We start from the raw sequence: 22,191 nt of genomic DNA, 5'->3' as shown, positions 1-22,191 counted from the left end.
CAATAATAGATCTTAATAGAATCATAAGATCTTTTATAATATTTATTAATCAAATAGGACTAAAAATAAACATTTAATTAAAATAAATAAATGTTGAACGTGTGGGCACACCCATAAGGAAACAGAATTCTTTATAGTACATACATTTTAAGTGAACAATTTCAACTTACATAGAAAAACTGTTTTATGTTACGAAACAATTATTGCAAAGCTATCATTGTTTGCTAAGAGGTTAACATTGTTTATTAACAACATTTCAGTCAACAGGAAGTTTAGCCCCAAGTAAAAAAATAACACATCATTTAAAACAAGAATTAAACTTACAACTAAATCATTTTCAGAGTAAAAAACAACAAAAAAAAGTAAGAATGATATTATTACACTACCAAGATCTCCATACATATAAGTCTTGCAAGATAAAATTTAACAGTGCTCGTAAGACTTGGTTAGATCTGCTGATAAGTATAAAAACATAATTATGAGCCACATATACTTGATAAATTGAAGATATATGTTTTTACATTATCGAGTAAATCTTCCCTCTTCAGTTTCTTAGAATTATTGAATTGTTCATTTAAATATTACATGTAATATGAAAAGGAATGTGAAACTTATATTAATTTTCAAAGTTGAAAAAAAGTAATTAAGAATTTATTTTGTAAGCGAAACTGTGACACATTCGAAATTCGCTGAAACAAAAGAAATATAGTATTATCCATGTAGTATTACAAAGACAAATAATACTAATGTTTCACAGTGACATCATTACAACAAAATCTTTTTGCTTTACAGTTGAGTCTTTTATAAACAATAATAGAAGATAGTTGATGCTGCAGGCTTGAAGAGTAAACATTCTGCATTTAGTGCTTCGATCATATTTTTATTTACTCTCGTTTATTTCAGTTTTATTTGATTCAGTCCAAGGATAAATTGTTATGAACAGGGAAAAAATATCTACATCGATAATTTATCAAAAAATATTTATGTAGAAACTATAAAAAATTATAATTATCCTTACTTATTTTTCTTGTAAGATTAATAGTGTTAAAAAAGTTATAGCAAATTGCATTTTACTTTAGGTTTTAAGAATTTTTTTGTTTGTTTTTATTAGTTGTTTTGTTTTCTTTTTTCAGTTTTAATGCTTGAAAAGCATTTTTCAATCCCTCTTCTCTCACTTCTGTCAAAATAATGGGGTCTCCTATTTCTCGTGCCTGTAATATTTCCGGGCTAGACCGTTCAAAAGTATTGCACCATAAAGGTTTAAATATACCCATCTCTTGTGCCTGGAATTATTTTATTTCTCATTTTACACACTAGATGGTAGTTTTTTTCTTAAATAGTGTATATTATGGAGTTAGAGTTACAGGGACATATGGGGTACATACAGAGTTTTAAATTTAAAAAAAATAGGCACTGTTACGAACATTTTCCTAAAAATAATAAGATCGTTAAGAGGTTAAAGAACACTCAAGTATTTTAAATAAAAAAATAACTAAAAGATTACAGCAAAATTCATAAATTCACTTAATAAAATATTAAAATCTTAATCAACGAAAAAAGAAGCTTATTATTACCATATAAGGACACTGTTAGGACAAAAAGTGTTATTTTGTCTTTCCATTGCTTTTTTGTCAGCTCTATACAAAATTAACTATAGAGAGAAAACTCTTTAATATTTCTCTAGGCAGTATTATACATGGTTAAAAACGACATTCACAGATAATATTAAAGTGAATGCTTCATATAGATTCAGTTGAGCTGTTTATGATCTACTGCAATTTATAACCATACATCAAATGTATGCAGATATTCACTTTCACAATAAGCACAAATGCTTCCCAAACACAGCAAATAACATTTTGACGCAACATTTTTTAAAATCCTTAACATTGTACATGAGTATGCCAGATTGGAAAGAATTATTTCTTTTTCCTGTAAATGAAATATAATTCACTTATTTTTCATTGGAGGAGTAAAATAATAATAATAAAAAAACAGAGGAGATAAAAATAAGTTTATGCCTTTGTATTAGAAAGAAAAATTAAATATTTAGCAAGCTTAAAATTTTATGGTATAAGTATTTGTTTAGTACTTCAGAAACATTTAAAACTTTGTTATAAAACATGGTAAAACCATGAAAAATGTCAAATAAATGCTAAAAATCACATAAGATGAGGATTTTCATTTATGTTAAAATCAAATACTGTTTTAAACTTTCCTTACATTTTATTTTCAAACGAATTACAAAACAAATCAATGATTGAGCAATGAAGAAAATGAGAATGAATACAAAATAATAATCAGTACAATGAAGTACTGTAAAGCAGGTCTGAGATTATAGATATCACAGATTGATCTCAAAAGCACCAATACTTTTAGATAGTAAGAAATCAAGCCTTTTAGAATCTCTGCACAGTATTTTGGTAGCTTTCAAGCTGTGAATTCAGTTTCATAACTTTTCTACTCAAGTTATTACTGTGTTGTTTCAAATAGCGAATCATATCTGCCTGCTTTTCAAGAATTTCTTCCATGTAATCTTCATCTCTACAATAATAAAAAACAATTAATAAAAAAAAAGTCAAAATGAAATTTATCATACTGTTAAATAACATAATTGAAAAAAAAATGTTTTATTGGATTTTAAAAATAAAATTGCAAAATGCAGAACAAACTTAAAAATTAATTATATTTAAAATTCATGTTTTTAAAAAAATCTGATTATTTTAATATATTATTTTTTTTTAATATTTACCAGCCAAATCATCTAATAAAATATATTAACAGTACTTAATAATATTTTAAAACAATAATAAAGCTAAAATAGTTGATATTTCTAACTTAAATGTTCCAAATATTATTACTTAATAACTACAAATTAATCACTGAATCAATAAAATCAATTTCTGCGCCAGGTAAACATTCCAAAATTTTAAATACAGGAAGGTAATTTATCACTTGGATATCCAATGAAGAGTAAATTAGTTAAGATCAGAATACATTAAAGGAAAAAAAATATTGTAAGTTTATCTTTAATATAAGTAAACACTAACAACATATTTAATACATTTTAAAAGCACTTATAAGTATTCAAATAAACATCAAACTAAATTGGTATAGTTGAAATGTTTTTATTACTAGCAAAAAACATTTTACAAACAACTAATGGAAAATTATAATTTAACAGCTTAACATTACTCTTATCCATTTTAAGTCTCTAATTTTAATTATTTACTAGTCTATTTAGAAATATAATAATAATTTTCCTGCTTATTATTTCTTTGGATTAAACCTTCATCATTAATAAAATCAAGACTTTAATCAATGTTGATTTAAATCAATGATTTTTTAAAGAATCAAATGATTTAAACCACGATTTTAATTACGATTCAAATCGAGTGATTTAACTTATGCCAACCTTAATTATAATATTTAAAACATGATAAATACTCTCAAGGGGGTAGAGAATTTGGTTCAAATATAGAATAATCTATGTTACACTATTCGAACAATGGAAGAGTTAAAAAATTTGTATGGATTATAATCAGCATTCATTTTCCAGCCTTAACAAAAAGCATTCATTCATTAAGCTTTTTTTTAAATAAATTTTAAAAAAATTCTTAGAGGAAATTTGTTACGTCAAATTGTAATTAATGTTCTTTAAAAAAATATTTTAATACATTGATTTCATTAAAATAATCTTAGATAAAGCTAAAGCTAAACAAGTAAACACATTTTCATTGTAAACTTTAGTAACTGAATCAATAAACATAATTCTTGTTCAGCTGATATGAAATTAAACAAATATAATAAATTTTTCAAACACCCATTTTATAACATTCCACCTTTTTGGATAACAATACCTCCAGTTAATAGAAATAGAAACAAAAATTTTCATGCTTAACAAAAAGATACATGATTAGTTGGATGGATTTTCTTGCTTGGATGATGTAATAAAAAGCAAAATGGTGTGACAATAGAAAAAGTCTTTAGCTGAATGAGACAATTGGACTGACTCATGTGTCTGCTAAGACAACTTTATCAAGAAGTTAATTTTTTACAGTTATTACCTATCTTTTAAAAAAAGAAAAAAAAATTGGCATAGCTGCTAATATTTAAGTGTGTCTCTAAGGTAGTATTCAAGCAACAAAAAGGAACTGCAACGTTCATGAGCCATATTAACGAGGATTACAGGAAGAGTCTCAATATAATTTAAATTAAGACTTAGTGTAAGGAAGTATAATGGTTTGTGGTGATTTTAAAAATCAAATAGAGCTTTGTATCTCATTTATGCCAAACAACTTCCTTTCTAAGATATTTTGAACAATTTTAAAGTCGTCAGATACTTTTTATAAGATTTTAAAGAAAAGAAAAATTACTCATTGTTATTCCTGAACAATAATGTATCAATATAGAAAATAATTACCAGCACAAAAAACTGATTAAATTTCCAGATGTCACCTACCCTGATTACAATATCTTTATGCTAACTGAAATCAGGTTTTCATCCAGCATTAGTTAGTATTCACCAGACGGTGGCACGAAAAAATCCACACACTTCTGACTACAAACCAGCAGGGAACTACCTTTCTGCATGTAAAATAGCTCAAGCCTCTATGTCAGAAGGGAGATTCCTTCACCAGGGTTGTCAGAGATAGTAATTTTTAGGGACCATAGAAAATTAAACAGCTCTTAATGCTCCGAAAGTGTTGGGATTTTGTAATGAAATATTTTAGGTTTGTATTAATATTATTTTTTTAAAATTTAGTAATGAGAGTGTTTCAATTTTCACTTGCGAGTCATTTATTACTTCAAAATCAATGTAATAGCCCTACTAAAATAATCAGTTTTCCCATTGTTTAAAATTTGCTCGCAATCGCAATAATCTTTTCCAATAATTGTTGTGCTTGTTAATTGTTTGAGCTTTAGTAAGCACTTATAATTTATTTGCCTAATTAGAACAGAAAGAACCAGAAATAAGAGAATGATTATTATTCGACTTAGTAACTTTTTTTTATATTTTTCTGTACAATAATGAAATACATTTTCTAAATTATTTAAATTCATATTATTTTAAGACTAATAAACAAATACTAATGAAAAGTTAAAATTAATAAAAGTTATAATGATATTAAGCTGTACATTTATCTCTTATTTAACGATATTTTTATTATGTTCTCTTTTGATTATAAGGATATTTAATGTACAAATCGTTAATTATATATTTGTTTAACTATTATTGAGCTACATATAAAAGTAAAAGAAAGATGAAATATTTTTGCAACAGCCCGCTGTGGGCAAGAGGGGAATCATGGAGGTTAAGGCAAAGAATATGGAAAGGAGAAGAAGTCCAGCTCTTCGAATAGTAACTAACATGGGAAACTGCTCGGTGCAGTATGCTAAACCAGAAAAACAACTTAACAGGGTGAGCAACATTTAGCAGAGCATCAGCATCATTTGTACTAAGATCCAACACAGGTGCATACGAAGTAAAGTCACTGTGAGGATGTATGTCACCGGTGAATTCTCCTCCACGTATGGTTGGATACGCTGCACCACCATTTTATTTGTTCTTACCATGTCAAAATATGTTAGTAGATTTAAACAATGTGGATGGCATAAATATATTTTCATAGAAATATCTTAAATACTGTTTACCAATAGTGTAAAATTGCAGCATAAATTAATAACAAACAATAAGAGAAAACTTATTTCCTCCTCAACCCCAGTAGTGGTTGGCGCACCTAAATGTTGTTTGTGGCAGTAGGCATTGTTCATAGTGCTTTACTTCTTAGACTAATAGGTATTTAACTTATTTTGTCATTTTAGCCATTTTTGCTACACATTTTGTTAAATAAAGAGTGAATATTCAATAAAATTAATTAAGTTTACACTCAATGTATGCAATTAAAATAATGAATAGTAAATAATTGTTTACAACTCTGAAGCAATAAAAATTAACTTTTCACATTATTTTTAAATAACCTCTTCAATGGAATATATTTCACGAGATCTTCACTTATAGTATTTTAAATTAGGTTAAACTTTCAAAAATAACTATATGGATGAAGTTGCAATGGTAATCTAAAAAAGTGAATGTCTAAATTTTGCCATTTAGTAAAATACTTTCCCCTGCATAAAGTATGAGCAATTGTGTGAACTAACTTTGGGGAAGACCACAAAATGCTTATATGACACTATTTCAACACAAACCATATGTACTTTTCATTTATTATTTTTTTTAGTCATAATGTTGAAGCTAATTTTTGTGTACTTTACATCATAGCCCATGTGTGATAAATACAAAATTGGCAATAGCATAGCTGCCAATATGGATAGAAAAAAATCCAGTAGATTTTATGAAATATAAATTTCATGATGATTGATGCATAATGCACTAAATATTTTACACATAGGGAAATTTTAGGGATTTTTATAGTCATCAAAATAGAAAAACTGCAATATTTTCCAGTTATGATTGACAAAAAACATACATGAAATGTTATGTATTGTGTTTACTCATAATTTCGAATATTTATGAACATTTAATTCATCAATTATAGTTAAAAGATTTTTTAATTAACTTAAAGAGAGAGTTCTGATTAAAAATAACCGGAACATTTTAGATCAAAAAAGTTTTAAACTGATTTCTATAAATGAGGTTCACTTCGTTATGTATTAGTATTATCAAAATATTCTAGCAAACAAGCATCTGTACAAAAATTCCATTTCAATAGAAATTTTTTTCAGGAAACTTACTCAATTTTAGGGAATTTTCTAAAATGCACAAAAATCAGTAGTCAACTGGAAAATCCAGTAAAGTTGGCAGCTATGCAATAGCATAATCATACAACTATTACAGACATTCTAATAGTAGAAACATTTGTATCTTGTATATAAATCATGACATATAAGTTTAGCATAAAAATAACTAAAGACAAAATGAATTTTTTTTAACGTATATTATACTTAAAAATACTTCGTATACAGACAATGATCTCATAAAAATCAATCGTAATTTTCTCACCATAATAAAAATGAAAAAGATGATCGTTGCATAATATCAAAAAAAAAAATAAATAATAATAAATGCTTAAAATGTCAAGGCTTCCTTAAGGTTCCCCCCACTTCCCAAATGAGACTGTCAGGGGTCATCTAATTGATGCACGGTTGTTGCTGAGTACTCTCAGCCATAGGCTATAGAAAATGTTTTGAGTATTGAATATTTTCACATAATCAATAGTACAAATTCATTCAAGATACTTGAATAAATTTGTAATAGCAAAAAAAAAAAAAGAAATCATTTGAGACTACTTAAAAAAAAGGAAAAGAAAAATGAAATACATTTGATCAATTTGCATTTTAGCATTAGTTTGAATTACGGTAACACAAATTAGTAATAGTTACAAATTTTCACTATTTAAAAAAATTAAAATAAATAAAATTTCTGACTGTGAAGTTATAATCAGTGACAGGCACTCCTTTTCAGTTTTACTGTTATTTTTTTGTTTTTTGTCATGGAAATCAATAATTACGAAAAAATATTGTTAAATCTGATACGAAGCATTTAAAGAATTCTAAAAAAATATAAGAAAAGCATTGCATTCATTTAAAATAAATGAAAATTTGAGTGAGACTACAATTTTATGGAGATGTTATTATAGATTTATTAAGCGATAACATTTCCCCACATACTGTAATAACTCTCTTTTATAAAGTAAATGATGAAATGACGAGCGTTTGTTGACAGTTCCTTAAATTTGGGAGTTCTTATTGGATAGATTTTTAAAAGTTGGTTACTTAAAATGATAAAAAAATATAAACATATAGTAAAGAAATTAACTGTAAATTCAAGAATTAACTGTAAAAAAGTTTTTAATAATTCTAAAATCTTAACAGTTACTTAACAGTTTATTTTATTAATTCTAAAATTAAACAGTTTTTTATAATTCTAAAATCTTAAAAATAAATCAATAATAAAGTATTTTCATAAGGAAAAAATTAATACTATCATATTCAACTTTTTAAAAATCTACATAAAAGTCTATGACTAATTTTAAAGTAAAATAAAAAACTTAACTTTTGGTTTAAACGGCAATGCATTCTTTAAGTAGACATTTATACACATAACCATAAATATAAAATAAAAATATTCTCATCTTACCTAAATCCTACTTCATTGGTGGGAGCATATGATTGAACATAACTTATTAAAAGGTCATCCTGCTGGACATCGGGAATAGCTTTACTTTTATTAAACTGGATTACAATATCTGTTAAAAGATTTAAACATTAAAAAAAAAAAAATCACATTTACAGGAATTTTTTCTTTTAATTATCAAAATCCAAATAAAAACCTTTATCAAGAAAATCAACAATGCAACTTTGAATCCCAAATAAATAGTTACGAGCCCTAATAAAATTTATAATGTATTTCAAATTATTCTAAATTTTCCAATACTAGGAGGCTTCGCCCCCTGCTCGCTGGCGCTCACCAACCCACGGAACTGCTTTTGCAGTTCATTTCGGATTGCTTCGCAATCCAATGCTCGCTCATTGGATACGTTCTTAACGTCTAGTTTTTGTAAACTTTTTTGAATACTGAAGTTCCGAAAACTTTTCACTGTAGAAAATTCTGAACCTGTACATTTCAATATTAATTTGAAATTGCAAACAGTTCACATATTTTTCTTAATCACACTATTCCAAATTTCAGTTGTTGAGAAGAGTAACTGTTGTAAGTTTTGTTTTAAAGTCTTTCCCACCCATGTTGTAAAACAATATGAAATAGTAGTCTGCCACTGAACGCCGGATGCAAAGCTCAGATCAAATTTTTTAAGAAAGACATCTCTTCACTCCGAGCCCTTAGATATTAAAAAATTATTCTATAATTATCATATTTAATTTTTAAAACTTTTATAAAAGAGAGTTAAATTTAGGGAAAAATTAAGCAAACAAAGGCTTCAAAGCAAACTAAGGTTTAGTTCATTATGGATTGAGTAATATTCTTTTAACTATAAAAATTTTACAATTGAAAAATTATGTATTAATTTTGACATATATTTATAACCAATAGCCTTTAAAGTTATTTTCATAATGAAAATAACTTTAAAGGCTATCGGCAAAAAAACTCTTAAAAATAAAATGTTTAAATAGTTTAATATCCTTCAAGCTCACAGAAAAAATTGATTAAATTTCTTCATTCTCAGAATTTTCTACATTACATATTTAATAAACAGAAATTGTTATAACCATTATAGACATATCTGGCGATTCTCAGCATTTTAAAATTTAAATGAAATTTCTAAGCATTGAGAGAGAACAGGATTATTTGTTCCATTTAGAATAACTCTTAAATGCATGTTCAAAGATTTTAGCCTCATCCAAAGATTGTGTGTTTGTGATCCATACAAACTAAATTTGAGATGACAGTTTGAGAAAGACAGACTATATAATTTACCTTTTCAAATATCTATCACATAAACAAAATTTTAGGGAGGGAGAAGGAAAATCCGAGAACTTGTTTTATGATAAAACTATTTGTTGATAAACTAAACGGTGAATTTGTGAAGGTACTGCTAAATGGTAGTAGATCTGCCTATAAATTTGTAACTTTGATGTCTGAATTTTATAAGCAGAGGAAATAACATTTTGTGATACTTTCAGAAGAGATAACGTCAAATACAAAATAACTCTCAAAGTGGAAGCATTTAAAATAAATCTTACAAGTTAGATTTCTTTTTTTTATATTATAGAATGGACTTAAATACACTAAAATGTAAATATTAAGGGGACCAGAAAGTAATGTCGTTACGACGCATTAAATATTCGTTAGTCTTAAAAACCAATTAGGTCATTTTTTCCGATCTAGCATTGAAAGGTTGTTGCTAACAAGGGTGAATACATTGATTAAAAATAAAATCTTGACATCAAATGCATCGAAACGACATTACTTTCTGGTCCCCTTAATATTAACAATCTGACATTAAAGCAGGGTTTGCCAAGTGGGCCCACTTTGAAAAAACCCGCCCGGGTTTTATTGGACGAGCCCACCTTGAAAAAACCCACTAGGAACGATAAGTGGGTTTTTTCAACAAAAAAAAATTTTTTTTACTAAAACTTATTGGTTCGCATCTACTTTTATATAATTTATTGTGCAGCATAAATTTGACAAATAGAGTTGCATGATTTATATGATTAGGTTTTTAATATTTGTAAAGTAAAAGAAACTCTAATCTTCATATAATTTTATAGTAGGTACTATTGAAAACTTCAAGTGGGTTTTTTTAAAAAGTATTATTTTAATGATACTAAATCAAATAAAAATGTAAATAATATACTCTGAAAAGATCAATTTTTCAAATATAGTTGCATGCTTTATATATTAATAAACAGGTTATTATTATTAATTCATATGTTTAAAAAAATTGAAAAGAAACAATTTTTTTCTTTTTTTACCAAGTGATACATTAATAAATTAAAAGTTTTATTTTCTGGCTTTAAAAAAAAAAAAGCTAAAACTTTTTATAAGAGAACTTTTTAAAATTATTTATCTAAAAATGAAATCATTTTCTTAGGGTTAATTATTTGAAAACAAATGGGACAAGTAACTGATACTCTTTATAATTATACATAGTTTTAATTTCACTTTCTATTAACCTTATTATAAAAACATGTAAGACCATTAAATATTTATTTCAGTTTTTTATTTAACTCAAGTCAGATGAAATTTTAGTTTTTACTGATTATAAATATTTACAGATTATAATTTTATAATAGGTAATATCCATATGTTTAATAAATATAGTAAATAAATGTGTGTGAAAACAAAAAGATTAATAAACTTGTTCCTTTTATATTACTGCATTTATATTTTACGATTCCTAATTAAAAAAATTATGAAACGTAATGTACTTAACAATAAAGAAGATTCAAATATGTATTAGTGATAATGCGTTATTTAAACTTAATATAAAATACATATAACTAGGGTTCCCCAAGTGGGCCCACTTTGAAAAAACCCACTTGGTGTTTTTTTTTTAATTTGGTTCAAAAAGAAGTATCTCCTAATACTATCATTGGACACATCGTTGAAGTTATCAAATATTTTAGAAATGTACATCAAGCACATGGATGGGCAAATGAAAAAAACTGCTTGATGATCCAATGACCAAATGATACTAGGTGGAATTCATATTGTGAGCACGTAAAAACTTTTGCCAATAATTACCATAAATATGAAGAGATTGTTCTTGAACATCAAAATGAATCTAATAATAATATGTCAAAAATATTAAATAATGTTGGGCTTTACCAATAAACTATCAATTGGGAAAAGCAGATACCAATTGTTTCTTAAGCTTTGAAAAAGCTTTAACCAGAAAACATTTCAATTTCAGAAGCTGTTTAAATATGAATTAACTTACTATCGTGTGATGAATTAGAACCCCATAAACATTTTGTAAAAAGATTCAATTAGGCTGTTCAGCCACATCATTTATTAGCATATGCATCCTGGATCCCGAAACAAGGGGACAATTTTTAAATGATGAACAAGACCAATTAGCAGAAAACTGTCTTTCTAAGCGTCATCCAGAATTTCTGCCACGTGCTATGGCATTCAAAATGTCTGATCCTGAATACTTACCAAAATCGATGATGCTTGACACTGTTATTCAACAGTTTTCATCCAAAAATGGTGGAAAATTATGGCAAAAAAAAAGTAAATAAATAAATAAAATTCCTAGCTTCCACAAAATTTCTGTCACTTCTTTTTTCTTTGCACTCAGCACCAGCATCCTCTGTCTCTATCGAAAGACATTTCTCAACTTTCGGTTTGGTGCAGAGTAAACTTCGAAATAGATTAGGAATAGATAAAGCTACAAAACTCATAAAAGTGTATCACCATCTAAGAGAAAAATGTAGACACTTTGAATCTGTTGTAGGATAATAATAATAAAGGAAAAAATGGACCTTTTTTTTAAGTTAACTCTTAACATCTGCTGACAATTTTTAACTATTTGGAGAAAATTAATCACAATTAAAATCAGTTAAAAATTAAAATATTACTTTCAAGATTTTTTAAATATTATTTTTAAGATTTCATTTGAATACAATTTATTTTGTTTCTTTTATTCATGTTTAAAAATATTGAAAGAAAAAAAAAAAATTCTATTGAGTGATACATTAAACAATAAACAAATTTAAAATTTTATTTTCTGATTTTAAAAAAATAAGCTATAACTTTTTATATACGCTTTTTTATAATTTTAAGACTAATTTGTCTTTTGAAACTATAAAGTTAAAATGTATCTAAAAATGCATATATTTATCTAAATATTTAAAAAAAAAAGGACAAGTAACTGATACTCTTTATAATTACGTAGTTTTAATTTCACTTTCTATTAATCGTATTATAAAAACATGGAAGACCATTAAATATTTATTCCAGTTTATTTTTTTTACAGGTAAAAGTCAGATGAAATTTTAGTGTTTACTTATACAACTCTATTTAATAAATAAAAATATTTTCACAGTAAAATTTATGAGCACTAAATGAAAAAACCCAATTTCCCCCGGGTTTTTTCAAATAAAACCCAATTTCCCCCGGGTTTTTTCAAAAACTGCATTAAAGTATTGGAAAGACTGTTCTGATTGTAAATATTAATCAATAAATAAACGTGTCCGTAAATATAAACAAATACAAGTCATCAAATTGGAGAAAAACAGAAGGAAAGACAGTAAAATTATTTGTAAATTAAATGCACAAATGTATTTTTAATTCTTATCAACAATTTGCTATCATAAATATAGTTGGTTCACATTCTATTTTATAGCTTAAAATTTATAAACATTTTAAAATTAATAATATTAATAAAAAAACAAAACAAATCAAACAAAACCAAAAATTTAATGCAAAATTCAAGATAGCAAGAGAAGAACGAACAGACACATTTCTGTAAATTGAAAATTTTGAATAACAAAATACAGTTTTAAAGATAATATATACTTACAAAGATATTTAAAAAGACAGGCTAAAAGGATAAAAGCTTCAATGCCAAATATAATTTGCAAATAATTATGGCAATATAAACTTCCATCAGAAGGACACCTTTTCATATCTGGACAATACTTTTGTAAGATTGATGTTACTACAATTAACAGTGTGTTTCCTAAAATATCAATGCAAACTATCAATAACTTATTTACATCATCAAAAGTGAAGCAAAATGAAAGTTAATCAAATATTAATTTAAAAATTCGATCAGAATCTTACTTTTTTTTTCTTTTTTAGCTTGAACTGTTTTAATATTTGTTACATAAGAGGGGAAATAATTTTATGGTTAAGAATGTAACAAAAAAGAAATATATATATATATATATTTTAAAGTAATAAAGATACCGTTTCAGACTTCTTTGGCAGTCAAAAAGGCTTTAATATAAAAGCAGAAAATATTCTGAAAATTTGTAACACAGGCAATAATAATAATAATTGTTTAAAAAAATTACTGTAGCTGACACTACAGTTACAATCAAGGCCTGGATTTTGATAACATTAATATAGTCAAACCCCGCTATAGTGAACCTTCAAGGGACCGAAATTTTGGTTCACTATAACCGGGAGTTCACTATATCCGTTCTGCAGGCAATTTAACTAATGGTTCCCAAAATTCCTCCCTTTTATTACACATTATTTAAATAAATGACTGAAAATAATTTTTAGTAGCGAAAAATTTGTTATTTTTCATTACTCTTCGTTTTGCTTACAAAAAAAAAAAAAAAAATTTAGTAATCTTTAGCTGATGAGCAATCCTAACAGAAAATTCATATTGATCCATCCCACGTTGGAAATATCTGCTTGGTTTGTTTAGGGATGGGAAAGTGAGATAAAAGAAGCTTATCACTAAATTCCCCTCTATAGATGGTTTTAAAAATCAGTATATGTATTAATTTTAAAGTAAAAATTTCAAAATTATTACAAAAAAAATGAAGAAAAAAATCAGTTGAAGACAAAAAAAAGTTCATTATATCCAACTTCCTCACTTTTTTGGTTCACTATATCCACAAAAAATAACATTATACGTGTATAGCAAGGCACGGGACCTAACATTTCGTTCACTATATCCGGGAGTTCACTATAGTGGGGTTTGAGTGTATAATATTTTTTTTTTCTCTCAGGGCATTTTAATAGATTTCTTTTTTCAAATTTTGAAAGCTTTTGGGTTGTTTTTGTATCTAATAAATTGGAAGTTTTCTGTTTATTAAAATTTAAATACAAAAAGAAAATCCTCAAAAGTAATATTTTTTTTTTTAAGATATAATATTTATTTTAACTTCAATGAACTTATTTTAAGCTTTAATAGAATATGCATTGCTTTGATTTATAAATGTTCACATGAATGAAAGTAATTTTAAGAAGGAAAACATTGTTTTAATTTAACACTTTTACTTAAATAACAGGGCATTTTTTGCATTTTAATTTTTACACTTAAAAAGGGTAAAAATCTAAAAAATCCCGAGTAGTCTAAAAAATCCAAAATTTGGGTTCTAATTATTATGGAAAAAATTAGTATTGATTTGCATCATTATAATTTCTCTAAAGATTAATACAATTCTTAACATCCAGTATTAAAATGTGTATTACCACGTTAAAAGAAAATATACACAGTATATGAATCACTTACCAAGAGATGGAACAATTAAAGGTATTCTTTGCAACAGCTGTGTTTTTCTGAAGAATTCTAAGTAACCACATCTTTGTATATAATTGTGATGATAATTTCTATAACCACTAGCAATAAATAATAAACACCAGTAGCATGCATGCACACAATTCAGAATATAACAAGCATCATCTTCTGTATAATATGGCACTATAAAAGGAGAGGCTAACAAACCAATCTAGAAAACAGTAGAAAAATAATTTAAAAAAAAAAAGTATTGTTGTTTTAAAAAAGAAAAACTTAGATTAATTTTGCATAATATTACTATGCTAGGATTTAATATATTAATAAGATTAAAAAACTTGTGATAATGTAAGTAAAAGGCAAAAATGATGCTTAATCTTACAGATAAAATATGTATTTATGACGGGCAAAATTGGATTACTACAGATATTACTATGTTTTTAAAAGTGCTTTCATTTATTTAATAAGAAATATTTAAAAATTACATATCCTCCCATTTCTGAGATGTTAAGTTATGTTTACAGTTCTGTAATTAATTACTATATGAAAATACATTTAGAAGTCATTTAAATGAAAAATAAGAGCTGTTTACAAAAATGAGTAATGGGACAGTACGTAAGTACTATAAAATATATTAAAAATTAAAAAAATAAGCTAATTTTGAAGCTACACTAAAGCATTATCTTCAGAGTTTAATATAGAAAAAAACAAAACAATGAAAAACATTACAAAAAAGCAATAAAAAATAGATGAAACAAAATTCAATCAGCCAATAAGAAAGAAAAGTTATAAGACCAAAAAAAATAAATAATAAATAAATAAAAACTACAGAGGTTGGATTTGTTAAAATAATGCAATAAAAAAAATTATAATACCATCATAAGACTAGAAAACAAAAGACACATATTATAAAATTTAAAAGAAAGTGAAATTAAAACATAAAAGCTCCTTCCGGCAGAAAAGAAAAATGGTTTGATAGAAGAGTTTTTAACTGTAGATTTATTGTTTGAGTTGATATGATAGGTCTCTTAAATCTCTAAGTTTTTGTATGAAAATTTTTCAACATAATAGTAGAATTAGAATTTATAATTCTTAGATAACGATCACAGCGATATAAGAAGAAGGAAATTTTGGATTTTCAACATAATTGCTATGCTTTTTTAGTATGGATTTCAGAACGCCGCTTGTTTGAATATACAGAAAATAATATAATAGTTTGAATATAATTGAAAATAGACTATATCATAAGAAATTTAGCGAATTTCCCAAATAGTTTTTAATTTACCATTTGGGGAGGGCAAATTTCATTCATAGTAAAAAAAAATGGTTAAAACAATAGAAAAATAAATAAAAAAATAAATATAAAAACATTTTTTTTAAATAGTTTAGAATTGCAATCTTAATATAGTTGATTTTATAGAACTATTTTTAAAAAATTTATTTCATTATGCTTGATATTGAAAATAAATTAATGTAACAGAAATTTAAAAAAATCATCATCATAAAGGTTGTGTAAATTTTAAAATTTAGAATAAAGTTAAAATAAGCATAGTAAAAGTTTGTTATAGCAACTATTTTTAATAGCAGATAGAATAGCTATTATGAGCAAATAAGCATAATGTCAGAATAAGAAAGAGAGAGAGAGAGAGAAAAAAGATTGAAGTGCAATGGTTTGCATCATTAATAATATGCAAACCATTGAACTTCAATCTTTGATAATATTGAATGTTGATTTCATTGATAATATTGCATCATTGATAATATTGAATGTTGATTTCAGTAGTAAGCTGTCAAGAAGGGAAATATATTAAAGACATGTATAGTGAACCAAAAACATTTTTTTAATATGTTGCACGATTTCTAACAATAGCAGAATGCCATGGTGGTTGAATCCTAGAGTTTTTACTGAAAAATTATAATGTTTACTAAAATGTAATTACTGCGGGTATAGGCAAAAAGCACTCTTGTTCATTTTTTAAAAGAAGCTGCAACACTGACATACTTAAATGAATTTTTTTCTTCTTATTTAAATAAGAGAGTAATAACTGTTTTTAAAAATCAATCTATATGAGTAAAAGTATATCATGTGCTCAGCAAACTAATGTTGAATTATGCATCTCTCTATAATAAGTAACCTTATTTTTTAATGCAGTTAATATTTGGTTGTTACAAATATATCATAATATGTTCAAAAAAATAAATTAAAGTTAACTTTAAATTAAAGTTAACTAAAAATAAATTAAAGTAAACTTTAAATATATTAAAGTTAATAAAAATTGTAGTGAATGTTAAATAAAACAAAAGTTTTTTTAAAACAAAAAATAGTAAAACTTCATTTAAGTTCATGCAATTAAAATCAGCATAAGTTAGGTCTACAACAATTGAACTGTTCATCGACATTTATAGTAAAACTGCCGACCATTTCTCTAGAAAAGTTCCTGGGTACGTGATTATATAATATTTGCACCATCAGAAAATAGTACAATCTGGACAACATCATATATTAATAATATAAATCACAATTACCAAGCTGATCTAAAATCAGTAGAAAGAAAAAGTATAAAGATGAAAACAAATATCAATTAAAAAGTTAGAATATATAATTTATTCAAAATTGTGCACATAGAAATTTAATTAAAAGTTAGATAATACTTACAGTAAAAAGAATTTCAAATACAATAACCCATGTTATAGGTATTCGTCTATAATTAGGTTCTTCATTTGAAATTAATACACTTGATACTAGTGATGCCTCATCATTTTCATCAAAAAATTGAGGAGAGTTTGAATTGAATGATTGTCCCTAAAAAATAAAAAAAAAGTTATAACTTTCATGTATGTTAATATGTTATAAAAAATATTATTCCAAGCGATAAAAATGCTTATTTACATAGTGCAACATAAAAGAAAATAATTTAAAGAACATAAATGCTATGAAGTTATTTTTATGATATCTTGGTAATGTTCATGGGTGTTTTTGTCAACTATGAAAGAAATTTGCCATGTCATCCCTGTTTTGTTCACATACTAAAAGTTAGATTATTGAATTGGGATATGACTATAGGTTTACTTATTCTATAGTTTTCACCATAAATTTTACAAGTTAAACAGCTAACAAGGGAAACTAGGGAAGTGTGACTCGCCAATTTTGAAATAAACTAGTGGGATGTATGTCTTATAAGGAATAATTTGAAGGGGCAACATTCGTTTCGGCCCATAGAAGGTTCTGTGAGAGATAAAAAATAATTTAATATACAGAAAAATCGGTATTTTATTACTTCAATGCATACTATTAGTTATTGTAATTGTCTCATAATCCAATTAATTTATAATAAATTGGATAATTAATTAATTTGCTAATTAATAAATTAATCAAAAATTAATTAATTATTAATTAACTATTGATTAATTATTAATTAATTATTAATTAATTATTTGATTTGAAATTACGTACACCAATTAATTTGGAAAGTTTTTCGAAAAAAAAAATTCAAAAAATTTGGTGTCAATTATTTTTTTAAATTAACCTAAAAAGGTTTTTCTGAAAAACTACAGATGTATAAAATTTTCGAAATCAATTTTGACAATAAATATGCATTATTTAGTACGTGAAAGTACCACAAAATTAATTGGAGTAGGAGGCAATTATAATAACTAATAGTCTGCATTGAAGTAATAAAATACCGATTTTTCGATATATTGAATTATTTTTTATCTCTCACAGAACCTTCTATGGGCCGAAACGAATGTTTCCCCCTAAAGTTATTCCTCATAAGGCATACATCCCACTAGTTTATTTCAAAATTGGCGAGTCACACTTCCCTAGTTTCCCTTGTAAGTGTCTTTTTTTTTTTTTTTGAAAGTCTTGTTAATAGTTTTGTTAAACTGAACCATCATAAAGAAAAATATTTTGGCATCCTCAGCTTTATAATAAATTAAGCCAATTATCAAATTAAAGGAATAACATTGAGATAAATATTTTTTGGTATTAACCTTTCCCATTACAACTAAAAATTTAATGCATATTTCTCACGGTGACATTGTCACAGAACTTTACAGAGTCTTGCAGAAAGATTTTTCTTTTAGGAAGTAAAAAATTTTGGTTTGCTTTTCTGTAGAAATTTAAACTTAAAATTTGAATCACACATTTAAATAATCACTTTTTGAAGTGTTCAATCGCCGTTATCGTAAATCCTCTTTTAACAGTATTTTAGGCAGTTATCGACATTGATTTTCACATTATCGATATTAGAATTAAAAAAATATTAAGGAATCGGTTGGATAGCTAAAAAATTTATATTGTTTTTCTGTTTATGTAAACACACCATTTTTTTTTAACCTGAAATTAGTAACAAGCATGCTTGTTATTATTGAAAGTATCTTGCAGAAAGACATTTAGTGCTAGAGAGTTTTATAGCAGAAAACAGGAAATTTTTTTCCACAGGGCACATTTTTAAGTTGTGAAGTAGCTGTATGTGCCTGTGATGCACATACCTCACAACACTGAATTACTTTGGAACGTAGATACCATAATAAGAAGGGATGTAAATGTCCTTGCAAAATATTTTAAGGTAATTATTTTAACTAATTTAAGTCTTTATCTTCTAACAGCATGGGTATAAGATCACCATGTAAGTAGCAATTTAAAAAAACACATTTCTCTTTTAAGTACATCATATTATTCGTAGTCACCTCCTTTACAGTTCAAAGTTATTTTTATATCTCTTTATTTTCTTGCATACACCATCTAAAGAACTACCCTTTAAATCACTGGTTGTGTGATAAAAAACATCAATGAAATAACAAGACTAAACTAAAAGATTAATTGTTAAGTTATGCAAACAATTTCATGAGCAACAACAGCAGCCATCTAGCAGAATATTTCCAAGTTTATTCCAAAAACAGATCATCACCACGATTTGACATGTTTTTTTTCTTTAAAATTAAATTGAGATTTCACTGCATGAAATATATTATACCAAGTTGAAGAACATGAATTTTTTATATTTTATCAATGTCAGCTAAATTAAAAATGTAAGAATCTCAATTTAAGAAAAGAGATTGAGATACGGGTTTGTGGACTCCTCAATTAAATGAAATTGTGGAATTTATGGATTTTTCTGCTAAACTACTTATTATTATGTTTTGCATGATTTTCCTTAATATTCCATTTTAAAAATTCTAAACACAAAAAAAAAAATCTTTTCAGCAAAACGTAGCATTAAATATCTCTAAGTGGGGAATATTCTGTATTGTGATCTGTCGCGCGAACTACAAACGGCAAATGGATTTTAAGCCTGCAAATTCTTCAAAAAAAAAAAAAACAATGTGTAGATACTTTCTGCTTAATATATATGAAGAAAAATTGCACATCATAGACAAATTTTTACTTTGACTTAAAAGAAATTCAATTTTTCTTTATTTTAAAATTTTTTTCTTTCACAAAAGAGAGTGTGCATTAATTATATCACAAGCAATATGAAATATATTAATAATTGTTCTAAATTATTATTTTAAAATAAAGAAAAAAGTAAACACCAGAGATGTTACTCAGTTGCTAAAAGGGAAATAATTAAAAATGCATTTAAAAAAAAAGAAATATCGATTCATTAGTAGTACCAGAAGCGAAATTTCGTAAGCAACTTTGCAGTAACAAGCGAAAAAAACATTAAAAAAACCACATCAAAGTGTAGGGCAAACTAGATCTAGAAACATTTATAGCCTCTCTACGGCTCTATATTTTAAAATTTATTCCAAGTACATTAGCTGAGCAGAAACACTTGAAAATTTCAGTCCACATAAATTAATAAATAGCAACTACTGCATGGAAATACTTCTCTGCTTTTCATTGATTTGATAATTTCAAAAGATAGTGGGAAACTACAGATGTAGATCCTTAGGTTTTTAGTGAATTGAAATAACGACGGGGAGTTATAAAAACTTAATCTTAGAATATAAACTCAAAATATAATAAGTACTAAATAAATAATAGTTAGAAGTTGAAGTGATAAAATGAAAATTTTGTAGAAACAAATGAACATTTTATATTATTCTATGCTTGATAGGTAGAATAAATTATATTTTATTAGCATTATTAAAACTCTGGTAACTAAAAAGAAAAACTTACTCCCCCGACACTTCTGACATCCTTTCCTAAACTAACCATGCCTTCTAATTAGGATATATGAAGCAAAAGAATGACAATTAATGAGACATAATCAAACTAGGATGACACATTGTTTACAATTTTCATTTTTATTTTCCTTTTTCAAATCACGTTATAGAATCTATCGATTAAGAGATTGTCAATTTTGATACTTAATCGAAGCGATGCTATTTCTTTCACTGCATCAGATTTTTGTTTAAGATCTGTTCTTACTGCAAGGAATTCAAACATTCCTTCTCCGACCATAGAAAATGGGAAACCGATTCGTGAGTTTCGCAAGGAAGAATATGTTAGACCAATCAGTTTATCATTTTACTGAATGCAGCGAGATGGTCTTTTACACCAATGCTAATTATAAGAGACTGTACGTGATTCTCAAATGCAATCGAACGTGAAAGTCTTCTGCACATGCTCTTACAGTGAGAATGGCCCCTAAGGAACTTCATGAGCAATTGGCGCATTTGCTGTTGTTGTTGTTAATTTACGTCGCACTAGAGCTGCACAATGGGCTATTGGCGACGGTCTGGGAAACATCCCGGAGGATGATCCGAAGACATGCCATCACAATTTTGATCCTCTGCGGAGGGGATGGCACCCCCGCTTCGGTAGCCCGACGACCTGAGCGCGAAGTCGAGCACTTTACGGTAGCACAGTTTAACGAGGACCAATACCGCACACCTTCGGTCCCTACGCAGACAGATCCAAGTGGTCACCCACCCGCACACTGACCACAGCCAGTGATGCTTGACTTCGGTGATATTGGCGCATTTGCAACAGGAGCATTCTCACCAAACGCGGTTGCCGCACCTCTGATTACCGTCCAAAGGGAAGAAAAAAGGAATCTGATTGTTGAAGTTTTTTACGGGAAAATATATTTTAGCAATCAGATTCATATACTTCCTCGTCAACGACTGGAGGTACAGCGACCATATTTGGTGAGAATGGTTCTTTAGGCGCTCATCTGAACAGGAAGCAAGGAACACTACTCAAATTTATCTTCTGTGAGGTAGCAAAGTTAACACGTAACTGATCATAAAGTTAAAACGCAAATATTTTCCTCACAAAGCCGTCTCTTTTGCTCCGAATCGAAACAAAACCCGGTTGTGAAGAGTGTAAATAAATTTTTCCTTTTTCAAACATACACTAAGAACAGTTTGTTACGCAAAAACCTGTTTTCACCAATAAGTAAGCTTAAACTTACGAAAAGTGCTTTAGTGGTCCCGCAGTGGACTGATGGTTAAGACGCGGTTCCCAACAGATCACCGAAGTCAAGAATCACTAGATGCAGTCAGTGTGCGGGTGGGTGACCACTTGGATCAGTCTGCTTAGGGATCGAGGGTG

At 26.9% G+C, this 22,191-nt stretch overlaps 1 protein-coding gene across 1 annotated transcript; it reads right to left on the bottom strand.

Annotated features, from left to right (window-relative positions):
• Window positions 1-2,206: 2,206 nt before the first annotated feature.
• LOC107446307 (transmembrane protein 192) lies at window positions 2,207-21,031 on the bottom strand. Its single transcript, XM_016060918.4, has 6 exons — window positions 20,812-21,031; window positions 17,341-17,487; window positions 14,682-14,898; window positions 13,011-13,169; window positions 8,162-8,270; window positions 2,207-2,544 (listed from the first exon to the last, which is right to left on the bottom strand). Exons 1-6 carry the CDS (start codon window positions 20,848-20,850, stop codon window positions 2,400-2,402), a joined length of 816 nt encoding a protein of 271 aa, XP_015916404.1. The 5' UTR covers window positions 20,851-21,031; the 3' UTR covers window positions 2,207-2,399.
• Window positions 21,032-22,191: the final 1,160 nt, after the last annotated feature.

The sequence above is a fragment of the Parasteatoda tepidariorum genome, chromosome 2, assembly GCF_982258835.1.
Source record: "Parasteatoda tepidariorum strain Cologne lab strain chromosome 2, Ptep-v5.0, whole genome shotgun sequence".
Classification (NCBI taxonomy): domain Eukaryota; kingdom Metazoa; phylum Arthropoda; class Arachnida; order Araneae; family Theridiidae; genus Parasteatoda; species Parasteatoda tepidariorum.
Note: the sequence above shows the minus strand (reverse complement) of the source record. Positions and strands in the feature narration are given on the sequence as shown.